The sequence below is a fragment of the Cnephaeus nilssonii genome (genome assembly GCF_951640355.1).
Source record: "Cnephaeus nilssonii genome assembly, chromosome: 14".
Lineage (NCBI taxonomy): Eukaryota > Metazoa > Chordata > Mammalia > Chiroptera > Vespertilionidae > Cnephaeus > Cnephaeus nilssonii.
In genome coordinates, this window is record NC_137085.1 from 56987350 (window position 1) to 57002114 (window position 14765).

Genomic DNA, 14765 nt, shown 5'->3' on the forward strand with positions numbered 1-14765 from the left:
CAAATCTGCTTAATTAAAATTTCAGATGGTATGCTTGGCTTCTTCCCTCCCCCTACCCCCCAAAAAAGCTCTAATGACACCCCACCTTTTAGATATATGGGAGTCTACAAAAAGCCAGATAAAGGCCCTGTTTCATAGGAAGAGCTCATTTTTGCATTTGTGCTTCATATAACTCAACTACTGTATACTCCACACTCCTGCCCATGGGTTCCACAAGGCACACTTGATCTTTTATTGGTTTAATACCGTCCTCCTCGGGGTTTTGTTTTCACACCAGCTCAAGTTTTCTTTACTTCCAACCCAGAGTTATAACTAATATGTTCCCAAATCCACCAAGCTGCTCATGCCAAAAAAACAAAAGACAAACGTGGAAGCAGGGGACACGTTGGGAAAACCATGGTGGACCAGCCCAAATGGGGATGCGGCAGACAAGCTGTTGACCACACCCATTTCCTCCTCCCCAGCCCTCCAGCTGGGCTACATTTCCCTGCCTCTTTTTTTATTTTTATTTTTATTGATTTCAGAGAGGAAGGGAGAGGGAAAGAGAGATAGAAACATCAATGATTAAGGAGAATCATTGATTGGCTGCCTCCTGCACGCTCCCTTCTGGGAATCGAGCCTGCAACCCAGGGATGGCTCCCGACAGGAATCCAACCCCGGGACCCTTCAGTCTGCAGGCCGACACTCTATTCATTGAACCAAACCAGCCAGGGCCATTTCCCTGCCCCTTTTGACAGGAGGCCAAGCAAGTTGACTAAACTTGAACCAATGGAATGTGAACAGATGATATGTATCACCTCCTTCACACAACCCTCCAGGCTTTTTCCCCTTGGGCAACGTGATGCAGAAGAACAGTGACCGTAGCAGCCACACACTCAAGATGGCAGAGCCACAGACTGAAAGAACCTCGGTTACTGAAACGCAACATGAAAAGCCACCACAGGCAGGAGCAGCAGGTTAGAGACAGATGGTAGTTCACCCTAATGCATGCGGGGGGGGGGGGGGGGGGGGGGGGAGGCTGGGGGGGAAGGCAGTGAGGGGAGTATTTTATGTGGATTAGCCCTTTGTGGTTCTTGCATGCCTCCTCCTTTGATCCTCCTTAGAGTTGAATAAGGTCGTGGAATTATCCCCACTTTACAGGTTAGTCAAAGTTCAGAGAAGTTGCTGGGAAGGGCAAATCACATGCCACTACCCAGCCAAGTTCAGTCTCAAATGCAGACCATGGTGGGGCAATGAATGCTGAAGATGCCTCCTTAAACCAAATCTATCAGCAGCTAATCTAAACCTCAGAACTATTAAACAGAGTCTTTAAAAATGATTAAGAAGGCACTCCTCCCACAAGAAACTGTACCATCCCATTTATCTCTCTGTGCCCAATGCTCAGCCAAGAACACGGCATAAAGAATGGCCTTCAAAGGTTTGCCTGTAAAACTTTGTTTAAAAAAATAAAAAAGTCTTTTTTTTAGAAAAAAGAAACAAGAAACAAAAATTCAGGTATACATTGCACTGAGATTAAAAATCAGCAAAATATATGTATGTATATCTTTCACATGTAAGAGTAAGACTGTTATTCCACCAAGTGTAATGTATTTAAGTAACAATTCAATTGTATGTTGTAGGTAAACCAGTTGTAGCAATAAGTAAATATAGAATTCTGAGACTATCTGGCAACTTAAACATACATCTACTATGCAGGGTATTCTGTAATACTAAGGAATGAAAATAAAACATCGACTTTCAAGTTGGGATGATTTATTTGCACTCAATACAATTTCTAAGATGACATCTGTTTTCAAAAAATGTTAAAAATAGGCTCCAGGGACTGTTATCTTCATGATGAAAATTTATATCTCATATCAGCATTAGCCTACAAATCATAGATGACAACACTAACAGAAAACCAGCAAGCGAATTCTCATTTGGGAACACAGTTTTATAGTAAAAATATCAGTACTTCACAGTTTTCTCCTTCCTTCTTGACTTATATCGACAAAATGCTTTAATAGCTACACTCTTTCACTATCTGGTACCAGATCCACTGCCTACTTGATCAGCAGATGGATGCTACTAACACATTCGTCTTACATCGAACTCACACATCTTCCATTTCTGAAAGTGTCTTGCTCTGCAAAGCTGTGATGGCCGGGACTGGGAAAGAGAGAAACTAAGTTCAAATGTAATTAGAAAGAGTGAGATAAAATGCTGACAATTTTTACTAAGAAAACATTGAATTATGAAGCACATACAGGTAGCTTTGATGATTCAACAGAAAACCATACACTGATTCACAAAACACTATGGCCTCTAACTATTATGGTTTAATTCAAATAAAAATGAAAAATAAATATTATCAAAGAATTTCAGAATCCCCCCTACACAACAAGGTTAGCATAAGTGTTTTATGTTTTTATTTTTAGATCACATGACAGGTTTATTTTGTTCCTATGTTTTAAGGCAAAGTAAAATTTCCCAAGTGAAGTACCTACAAAATAAATTTGCTTTGGAAGTAAATTTCAGTAATAAAATAATACTTCTCACGTATTAAATATATATTTTGCTTTTACCTATGATTTAGCAACTTACATAAAAAAATTCAAGAGATCTTATGAACATTTGCAAATAAATATTTTAAAACACTAGTACATAAATAAGTCAGCTGGTATTCATTTAGGTGTTTGGATGTCAACAGTTAGCAAAGGGAACAAATAATCTACACTAATAAAAGAGTAAGATGCAAATTGACTGTACCTTCATAATGCCCACCAGCCAATCAGAAGTGAGTATGCTAATTAACCCAACAAAGATGGCAGGTTAATTTGCATACACAGGCGCCGAGCGGCCAGGGGCGGGGCAGGACACTTGCATCGTTGCCATGGCAACGACACAGGTGTTCTGCACAGCACCAGCCACTCTGGGCCTCCAGGCAGTGTGGGAAGGCGGAAAGGCGGCTCCAGCCAGAGCGAAGGCAGTGTCGGCATAATATATATATATTTTAAAAATGTCTGTTGCACAGCAAAAGAAACCATCAACAAAATGAAAAGACAACCATTGAATGGGATAAGATATTTACTAATGATACACCCAAAACTTATAAAAAACATAAAAACCAAGAGAACAATCGAATTATAAAATGGGCAAAGGACCTGAATAGACACTTCTCCAAAGAGGACATACAGCTGGCCAATAGACACATGAAAAGATGCTAAACATTACTGATCATCAGAGAGATGCAAATTCAAACCATAATGAGATATTACCTCACACCTGTCAGAATGGCAATCATCAATAAAACAACAAACAAGTGGTGGGAAGGATGTGGAGAAAAGGGAACCCTTGTGCACTGTTGGTGGGAATGCAGATTGGTGCAGCCACTGTGGAAAGCAGTATGGAGTTACCTCAAAAAATTAAAAAATGGAACTGCCTTATAACCTAGCAATTCCACATCTGGGAATCTATCTGAAGAAACCCAAAACACAGATTAGAAAGAATATATGCATCCCTATGTTCACTGTAGCATTATTTACAATAGCCAAGATTTGGAAGCAGCCCAAGTACTTATCGGTAGATGAGTGGATAAAAAAGCTGTGGTACATTTAGACAATGGAATACTACTCGGCCATAAAAAGGAACAAAATCTCACCTTTTGTGACAGTATGAATGGACCTGGAGAATATTATGCTACGTGAAATACGCCAGTCAGAGAAAGACAAGTACCATATGATTTCACTTTTATGTGGCATCTAATAAACAAAATAAACTAACAAACAAAATAGAAACAGACTCATAGATACAGAGAACAGACTGACAGCAGTCAGAGGGGAAGAAGGGTTGGGGACTGGGTGAAAAACGTGATGTATTATGAAAAAAACCTCATAGACACAGACAACAATATGGTGAGGAAAAGGGGGGTGGGAGGAGGTAGAAGAGGGTAAAGGGGGAATAAATGGTGATGGAAGGAGACTTGACTTGGGGTGGTGAACACAATTCAATATACAGATGATGTATTATAGAATTGTATACCTCAAAGCTATATAATTTTATCAACCAATGTCATCCCAATAAATTCAATTTTTAAAAATGTCTGCATGATTTCCAAAGCAGGGAGAGGCATCCGTTCTAATTGAAAAAGACCTTCCAGCCTTTCAAATTAACATAATTCCTTTAGAACTGAAATGATAAGCAATGTCCTTGAACACGTTTATTGTATCCAACTTCTCTGGCTATCAGTTCTGTTACACGAGACAAACTTTTTCCCCCTGCATGGTACCAAACAGACTCCCAGTAATTAAAACCAATATGCTAGAAAATATCAAGTAGCAATGAAACAAAAGTTCCCACCTGCATGTGCCAGCACCCCTTAAATTCATCTTTTAAATTATGTGTTTCTAAGAACTACTGGGTTAACATACAAGGCATATTAATACGCAACAAGTCTTATTTAATCAAGTTTGGCATTCAAGTCTCTTGAGTTTTCCTAGTAACTATCCAATCTATAGGTGTCTGTGTGACTTCTTCGTTAGTGAACTACAGTGGGGTGGCGGCTTTGACTTTGCCATGCAATGTCGAGTTACAGGATTGCTACACATTTGTGAACTGGACAGAATGGGGCTGGACTTCCTCTGACGCTAGATTGACATCTCCCTTTGGGTGGATCAGGCCATGTACCTGCTCAGTCTTCTCCGTCCACTTAAACAGTCCTTACACCATTTCTTCCTGCAGTTCCGACATGAACAGACTGGTGTGGCCTTCAGCACCATCCAGGTCAGACAGCAACTGCTCAACACAGAAGACAGTCTCCCTCCTGATAACTGCTGATGTGTCCTTTTTATTACATTTCAAGTTCAACATTCTGAAGTAACTCGAGCTAACAGGAGGTGTACAAAGGATAAAACTAGCAACAATGAGAAGCAGGAATAGGCTTTCACAATAAGTACTTGACAATAAAGAAAAAAAAAATGTAACTAATTGGTCTGGGAAGGGGAAAAAACCTGGAGGAAATCCCACATTCCTCATAGAAGAGTGTAAAGCTTGTCTAATATTTCTTTGGTGTTTCTATTTATCTATCTGTGCATTTGATCAAGAAATGTCTAATGAGATTAAGATATGTCAATTATATGTATGCATTTTATTTAGGTATCATACATATTAGAAATAATAATAGGCAGCAAAGGCATAAAATATATAACTTTAAATAAACTACCTGCCAAATTATCCTGTAAGTGGATAACTAGTACCTAAAAATTATTCTGTAAGTGGATAGCTAGTACCTTAAAATCTTTAAATAGTAATATTGGCCTAGCTGAGTTAATGTTGAAACATTGATAATATAATGGAATGAAAGGTTCAGGAATTGAAAATTTTCAGAATAATGTTAAACTTATAAAATATTATTGTAATCATAAAGTCTACTAAATCCCAAAGTTGAGAGTCACTTCCTATACAACTCTAACAGTTTATGATGTTGCATCTGAAAAGGCAGGAAAAATCAGATTAAAATAGTAATCTTAAAAAAATCTATTCTCTTAGTTTAGTATGTAAGGAGCTCTGGGGGTGGGGAAGGAATCAGGTTCAAATGTGCCAACGACCTTGATCATCTGCAGAACAGGATGAAATGAAAGTTTATGGGTACTACAGCAGAAAAGGTAAATCCCACCAATATATATTTGAACCACAATTGACAATATGGTGACTGGATGATCATAGTAAAAAGACAGAACTCCAGCAGCCCAGTATTAGGAGACCCCTAAATAGAACTGCAGCATGTGTGAGTGCTCCCCACACTCAGCATCCTTCCAACATGTGTCACCAGCCATGTTTCAAGTGCTCAACTGCCACATGTGGCCAGTGGCTACCATACTGGACAGAGCAGTACTGAAGGAGAAACAATACTCTTTAGAGATCAGGAAGGACAAGACAATTTTCCAAGATCCATTCCAGGCCTGATGAATCCCAAAATCTTTGGCATCAAAATGATCACTGGAGTCTTTGTTAGTTTATTTTCACTAAATGTATTTGAATTTTTGATTTATAAATACGTAGAGTACAGGAAGAAACAAAAATACTTTTTAAAGTCAATGAAGAATTGAGTAATTCCAGTTTTACCAGTTGGTCACAAAGACCTTTTTAAAATTGTTATGTCTAATGTGCAAAAGCAGGAAAGCATCTGTTTGAAAACATCAACAGACTCACTTTAAAGAAATGGGTGAGAATTGGAACCAGGCTATTAGTGCATATCAAAATGTAACTACCTTTAAACGTAGCTTCAAAAGAGAAAACACTTTTCTTTGAAAGGAGACAACTTTCATCTTTACACACATCCCATGGATTTGAAGCCCTAATCAAAGACTGATGGAGTATTTTAACCTCAAAGTTAAACCATTAGCTTCCAGGCCAGGTTGGAATGTTAATCACAGAGCTCTGCTAGACTACAACTTTGCCAAAGAGATGGTTATGCTGTTGGATTGTTTCAATGACTTAAAATCTTGGGCGCTAATCGATCTGGAATTCACCTTGCTACAGTTTGGACCCACTTGCCAAAGAGATAGAAAATCAATGGACTCTCTTGTCCTATGTAACTTGGGCCTTTTGTATCCAGGAGAAGCACAGAAACATTAAAATGTCCATAAAAGAGCTTATGCGGTTAATCTCCTGTTAGTTGTCAAGCGGACGTCATGCCTACATTGTCACCATCCTACAAAGCAGAACCTTTACTTGAGTCTCAAAATTATACAGCACCAATCAGAACTCTGGTTCTCCCTTTTTAAAAAAAAAAAAAAAAAAAAAAAAAGGCAATTATACTAAGAACTACACAAATTGCACAAACTGTCAGACACATTGGCAGCCCAACTCTACCACATATGCCCCTCAAAACATTAGATAAAACATTGTCACTTCAGTACTCATTCTATAGAGAACACCCTGAGTCACAAACTAACTCCAAAAATGCAATATGAGCTGATGGCACAAGACACTGGTGTCATAATATCTTAAACGTGGCAGGAAACAGTTTAATATTTGTACCATTAGTGATTTTACAGCACTTAAAAATCCATTGGATAGATTAACCATAAAAACAATAGGAAGTAACAATAAAAATAAAATTTAAAAAATAACAGTGAAATTTTAAATAGATATGAATTACTTTTATATTTGTTCATAATGCAGAGTTCAAATAAAATAAAAATAACTACTATTGGCTTAAATTGTTTTCATTTTATACCAAAAAGAGAATTTTTATTACTGACTTTCACTAATTTACAGCTTCTCACAAAAACAATGTGGATGTTTATACTTAAAAAAAAATAATGCTACCAAAGCTCTTCTAAGAAATTATAAACATTTTCCCCAGTTATATAAAAAATAATTACTAAACATGTTTTCCACTACTAGTTTAATGACAGTTTATTTTATTTCCTCTTTTGTCTGGACCTGCAGTAAGTTACATAATGCATATTAATAGCACATATTCAGATCTTCCACCATATCATCTGACTCGAACTGTACTAACGTCTTCCGTTGGAAATACATTCTCAGTATTGGACAAATACCTTAAAGAAAACAAGGCAAACACCTGCTGGGGACAGGCTCATGTCACAGGGAATAAGTAGCAAGAAATAAATGTATAATCTGGGCCACTGTCAGTGTCAAATACATGAATACATTGAAAGGTGATAGAATTTCCATGCTTTCCTCCTTTTACATCAGGGAACACAGACTCAGCCAATAGCTCTGTACTGATACTATAATTGGTGCATAAAAACCATAATCGTTACAACTCATGTTCATATGGCCTTGCACAGTTCACACAAAGCCATGCATAGGACTCTGCATTATCTGAACGAGCCCTCACAAGCACCAAGCTCTGTGAGGCTATCCTCATTAGGGAAACTGAGTCCCAGAAGAGGTGCATGGCTTGCTGCAGGGTGAGGAACTATTAGCGAATAGAGATGAGCCCCTGGCTCCCAATCTGAGGCTGTTTCTGTTAAACTGCATAGGCCTCCATGACAAGTTAGTCTTCAAAATAGAGGCAGAAACAGGACAAAACGCTGACTCATGGACTCCCAAATTGTTTTCCTCGCTCTGAATACAAACTAGTCCTTACTCACAAAACATACATATTTGAGGGTTTGGAAGGTAGAGACAGTGATGGCTGCAAAATAAAAACATACTCTAAGTGGGAGTGATTCGGATTAAACATTTTAACATTGTTTGCTGAAAATAAATACCTAAAATACTGACAGTTCTAAAACTGAAGGAGACCTTGATAATCATCTGTTCTTTTCCCATTTTACAGAGAGCGGGGGCTCCATCAAGGTCACTCTGGTAACTGCTAACCAGTAGCAGAGCCAGGACCACATGGAGTCGGACTCTCTTCCACTCAATGTCCCCATTGCATTTCCAAAATGAAAGGACTAAACACAGTCCAGATATTTACAAGGAACCGTCACAGTGCTAGAGAGATTTGAAAATTAGATCTTACTCACCAACATCATGAATGTAAAAATTATTAATATTTTACATATCATTTAAAGCAGCAGGAACTTTGCTTCATATAAGAAAAATAATCAATGTATATATATATATTTCAGGCTATCATTGCTAAGGATATTGTCTAAAATATAACTTTTTCTTCCCTTTAGATACACATTTTTTAAATTTTTGTTATTATAATAGACATAAGTACATTCAAAAACAGGATAGTCTCTCAAAAATGTCACCACATTTAATTTACATGATGAATAAAAAAAACAATAACAATATTTCACCATCTTTGCTAGATACAGGTCTTTTCAACCCACTAACTACATGATTCCATCCCTGTTCACACCACTGCCTGTCTTTTTCAGGATTCTTCAGGAGGTTATTAAGCTATTTTGAATGTAAGTGATTTTATTTCCCCTCTGAAATTTAAATTCTAGGCAACAAAATAACTCTGAAGTTTAACTGACCAACAAATCTAAAAATGGCTCAACTTGTAAGCCATTTGCTACTTAAACAATATTAATTTTCATATTAAAAAAATAAATAATCTGATTAGGCTTTATTGTACCTGTGAGTCCTTTAAGTGACTTCCCCACTCTCCAATTTAAACCTAATATGAAATTCTGCTTGAAGAGGCAAAATATAAGAATTTTCTAGATAGTACTGAACATTATTCCATAGCGGGGAGTGGGGAGAGTGGGGTGGGGGACATTCACGTAGAACAGTAAACCACACACGATAGAAAATATTGACAATAAAATTATTTTTTTCTCTCATTCACAAGATCACTTTTCCACTTTAATACAAGTGCTAATCTGTAGCAGATGTGGGTGTAACCGAGGGGCAATCCATCCATCCTCCAGGCTCTGATCATTGTGAGGAAGGCTTTCTCCAGAGTTGAAGAGCTGCCTGAATTCTGAAGTGCAGTCTAGACTCCATGGAGTAATCTTTGTAGTTGTTTCTAAAGACGATAACAACAAAATCGAAATGTCAAAAGTTCTATACCAGAACACCACCACCATCCTCCCCTCCTCTCATATTCACTCCTTATTTACTTTCAAACTTGACTATGCATACCAGTCAATACTGTTAAAATGTAGATGGTGACCTGTGAAGAGAGGGGGGTGGCAATATTCTTTATTTCTAGAAACTTCTAGGTGAGGACCTAAAAGTCAGACTTTGAATACCAAGGTTCTACTTCACTACCAAGCCATTCACAAACACCGCAAGAAGATTATGAGGAGGGTTTAACAATTTCGTGAACTATTCTTAAACAGGGGACTTCCTTTTCTGAACTGGAAATGCTAAGGCAGCCTCATACAAACAAGGTGAACTTGATGGATCACAACTTCCTCCAAATAATTATCTTGAGACTCCCATGAAACAACAACCGCAGCAAAGACAGCAGGATTACCCCGTGATACCAAAATCATTTACTCCAATTCTTACAGGCAAATACATGTAGCAACAGTTTGGCCAATAATGCTATCTAATAAAAGAGTAATATGCAAATTAAACATCACTCCGCTACACCCACCAGTCACGCCCACCAGCCAATCAGGAGCGAGTATGCAAATTAACCCCAACCAAGATGGCTGCGGCCATGGAGCGAGCAGGAGGGAGGCTTGGGTTTCCCCAGCGATGGAGGAAGCCAAGCTTTCCATACACTCTGGCAGTCCCAGGCCTCCACTCAAGGCTACAAAGTTTCAATTATAGAAGATAAATAAATTCCAACAGAAATGGCTGCAGCCACAGAGTGAGCAGGAGGCTTGGCTCCGCTCCAGGCTACAAAGTTTCAATTGTAGAAGATAAAGAAATCCCAGATACCAGGGTCTCCGCTTGGGTTGCCGGGGGTCATGGCCAGCCTGCAAACCACCACAGGCCCCTCGCCCAGGCCACCCCACGCCCCAAGGGAACCCCCACCCTGATCCGGGACACCCTTCAGGGGAAACCAGCTGGCCCCCACCCATGCACCAGGCCTCTATCCTATCTAATAAAAGAGTAATATGCAAATTGACCATCACTCCAACACACAAGATGGCTGCCCCCATGTGGACACAAGATGGCGACCACAAGATGGCCAGCAGGGGAGGGAAGTTGGGAGGGACCAGGCCTGCAAGGGAGGGCAGTTGGGGGCGATCAAGCCTGCAGGGGAGGGCAGTTAGGGGTGACCAGGCTGGCAGAGGAGGGAAGTTGGGGGTGACCGGGCCTGCAGGGGAGGGCAGTTAGGGGTGACTAGGCCTGCAGGGGAGGGCAGTTAGGGGTGACCAGGCCTGCAGGGGACGGCAGTTAGGGGCAAACAGGCTGGCAGGGGAGCAGTTAGGCATCAATCAGGCTGGCAGGGGAGTGGTTAGGGGGTGATCAGGCTGGCAGGCAGAAGCGGTTAGGGGCAATCAGGAAGGCAGGCAGGCGAGCCGTTGGGAGCCAGCAGTCCTGGATTGTGAGAGGGATGTCCGACTGCCCATTTAGGCCCGATCCCACTGGCAGTCGGACATCCCTCAAGGAGTCCCAGATTGGAGAGGGTGCAGGCTGGGCTGAGGGACACCCCTCCACTCCCGTGCACGAATTTCGTGCACCGGGTCTCTAGTTACTATATAGCAATGTCAGAAGGGGCCAGGCCATTAAAATCCACAGATGATGTAAAAACTTTACTGAGATCATTCATGACTACTCTTTGCTAGAATTGTTAAGAGTGATCAAAATGGAATGGCTTCGACTTTGGGCTCCTGCTTTCACCCATTGCTTTGGCCCATGGGTGAGCTGTAACTTCTTTCTTTGCAGTGGCATTTATGTCTTTCCACAGCCCTTCATTGTATACAGATCTAAGTACTACTTACTGGTAACCCTGAAAAGGGTTATTATTCATAATAAGGGTCATTATTCATAAGCTAAATCAACATCTTACTAGAGTTTACCAAGGGATATAATTAAGTATTTTCCTAAATGTCTGGTCACAAATTTTGGCAACTTTGCAAGGCTCCTACTACATAAGGGAAACTACAGACAATTGTTCTGGAATTACTGGGAAGACTGTTTATGTTGGCATCATCAGCACTGGCTTGAGTTAGTGGTGACTTTGGATCACTGCTGGTCTTGTTTTCCAATAGTGAATTATTAGTCTTTCATTTTCATCATTACAAATTTGCCTTATTGTGTACTGCTTAGGTAACATTAAATATGTACAAATAATGAATAATTGGAATGATAGTATTTATAGTCCCTAATTTTCCATGAACTACATTTCATGACACATACATGTCAGTTGAAATACATCATTATCACCCTCAACAAATTAATTTTTTAAAAGTTATTTGTTCTCATATCTCTCATTAACAAGGAGAAAAATGAGGAGGAAGAGGGGGAAGAAGGAAGGAGGAAGAGGAAGAAAAAAGGAAGAAGGGGAGAGGAGGAAGAAGGCGGCTTTCTTGGCTCCACCATGCCCCTGAAGCTTCCGCCCCATTACTGTGTTTTCAGAAAAACATTCTGAAAGAGTTGCCCAAAGTAGCTGGTTCTACTTTCTCACCTCACTTGTCACAGTCACCAATGATCTTCATGCGGTCAAGTTCACTTCTCTAGTCTCACTTCAGTGGACCTCTCAGCAGCTATCTGTACAACAGACCACGGTCTTCTTTTTGAAACACTTTGTTCACTTGGCTTTCCTGGATGTCATCCTGACTCGGTGGCCATTTCTCTGTTTATTCTTAGTAAAATGATACCATACCCCAAGGCTGTGTGCTGAACTTCCTCTCTCTTTCTTTCTCTCTCTCTCTCTCTCTCTCTCTCTCTCTCTCTCTCTCTCTCTCTCTCTCGCTAAGCTTCCCAAAATGACCTCATTAAGTATCATGGCTTCAAATACCTCTGGTCTGTGCTGGTGACTTTGAGATCTCCACATGTGGCATTTACCTTTCCACTGAACTCCATGCTTCTCCAGTTGACTGCCAACTCGCCATCTCCATGTGGATACCTAACAGGCTCCTCAAACCATCATGGTCCAAACAGAAGTATTTTTTTTCTCTCCCCAAACCCTCTAAGGATTCCCCATCTCAGTAAAAATCATCATTATTGACCTAGTGGCTCCACCTACCCTAGCCTAGAGGTTACTTAGCTGTGGCTCCATACAGGAATGTGCCCCACGCAGTCTTCTGCTGACTGACCTCAGGACAACCTCTACTTAGGCAAATAACAACTACAACATCTCCTCCTCAAGAAGACCTTCCAGAATCAACCCAACCTAGAGCCACAGCCCGGTACTCTGTATCAGAATGGGAGTCTCAGCAAAACACATACCACTGCTATTGTTTTACTTGCTTATTTAATATCTCCCTCCTACTCATAGAGCAGGAACATTGTCAGTTTGTGTACAGTTGTCTGTCTAGAGCCTTTACTATGCTGGGCACATAAGAGGTCCTCAGTGAGTACTTGCTGAATTTGAGTAAATGACCAAACCAACGAACCACTAAGCTATTTATGGCCTGGAGCTACCAATGGCATCCTTTACCCATGGCAACAAGTGTTCAGGACAAACAGACCATGATCTCAAGTCTGTGAGCCATTATGTAGTAGGAATGATAATAGGTGCTTTGAAATGGCCAGAGTAGCCAGAAAACAGAGAAAGCCAGGGGGAGATTCAAAGAGCTTCTTCAAGGAAATGAGAAATATGGTTGAATATACCAAAGGTCAGCAAATTATTATCAAGATTATGGCTAAATCTGGACTCACCCATTTATTTCTATACCATCTTCTGTGGCTGCTTTCGATACAATTGAGTAGCTGCAGTGGAGACCTTACACTGTAAAGCCAAAAATACTTTCTATCTGGCCCTTTACAGGAGCAGTTTGCCGACCTCTGATACAGAATAGATTGGACTAGGTATCTATCAGACAGAAGCCCACAACCACAACCTCTGTAAACAGTCACAGGGCCAGGCACTCAGAAGGTTGAAAACAGCACAATTGCAGCAAAAGCCATGAGCATAAGCGAAGCATAAGTTAGCAAAGGAAGCAGTATAACCACCTTTCATTCATGTTTTAACTTTTAAGTGTGTATGGACTATCCCTGCTGCTATAATGGCACTGACATTCCCAACTCCACAGCAACCCCAGAGAAGCTGCCATCGCCACTCACCTTGCCGTTTCCAGGGTCTTGAAGGCCTTGTCAATCTCCCCTTGGCTTTTGTACAAGAACGCCAACTCAAACAGAGTAAACGGCACCAGGTAGTGGTCATACTTCAGCAGCTTTTCACTAGAAGAATGAGTGGGAAGCAATTAAGTCTCAACAGAACAAGAAAGGTGTCATTCTTTTTCAACATACATACTTCAGCATTCCCCATTTCCCATAAAACTGGTGTTTAGCAGCAAGATTTTCAGAGAAAAGCTGTCATTATACAAAATGTACTCAAAGAATCTAATAAGCTACAGCAATAAATAGTATGCTTTTACTCTATTAATCTCTTATTTTATTCCTTAGTCTGAATTGGATTATTTACTTCCCCTTAGGGATATGAACACATATGGGCTACAATCTTCAAAGCCTAACCCTGGAAAGGACAAGATCATACTCCTGAACATAAATATTTAAAAATAAGAATGCTGTATTATTTTTTATGAAGGGTCACTTCAACTTGTTAAGTCTTAGTATGCTTAAAAAAAAAGTCAATAACTTCTGTTTTCAGCAATATTATAAGAATTCTCTGATGACAAAACATCTGCAAGCACTAAAAATATATGAGTAACACACTTTCAAATGCAGAGCTCAGCCCCCACGAACATAAAGAAAATTCTCGAACTGAAAACAACACAAAACCAGAACTCTCCGTGTGGGGGTGACCAAGCAGTTTGGGTCCACTCCAGTTCTGAACAATCAGAGCTCAGTGCTTCAATGTCCATGGAGGAGAGGAGGCCTTGGCCCACGGGACAGGGAGCAGGACTGAGACCTCAGTACAAGCTGGGGCCCTTGAAAGGCTGCTCCATCAGAGAAAGGGAAGAGTAGAAAAAAAATCTCTGGTGCAGAGGGCAGTTGGCTCCCGGGCCTTTGTTCTAGGTGGGAAGCAAAAGCACATTCCCAAGGAAAATAACAACCAATAGGCCTGCCCTCACATGAGTTTGCAATTCAGATTTACATTGCCCAAAAGACCCAAGAACCTCGACGCCATGAAATTAACATGGATGTGGTTCTGGGCTGGCAAAGTCTTCGGGGAACTGGCAGAAAGAAAAGCAAAGTGACGTTAGAGAGACTCTTCCTGAATCCTAGCCTCATTGGAGTCGCAAGATAAAATGCCAATGAAG

General features: G+C 40.3%; 1 protein-coding gene across 3 annotated transcripts in view; it reads right to left on the reverse strand.

Annotated features, from left to right (window-relative positions):
- Positions 1-1699: 1699 nt before the first annotated feature.
- TTC39B (tetratricopeptide repeat domain 39B) overlaps positions 1700-14765 on the reverse strand; it is a 124699-nt gene continuing 111633 nt past the window's right edge. For all 3 annotated transcript variants that reach the window (XM_079790493.1, XM_079790491.1, XM_079790492.1), the window contains 2 exons: positions 13606-13722; positions 1700-9442 (listed from right to left, as the gene is read on the reverse strand). In XM_079790493.1, the coding sequence (XP_079646619.1) occupies positions 9352-9442; positions 13606-13722 (208 nt within the window). In that variant the 3' untranslated portion in view covers positions 1700-9351. The remainder of the gene's footprint in view (positions 9443-13605; positions 13723-14765) is intronic.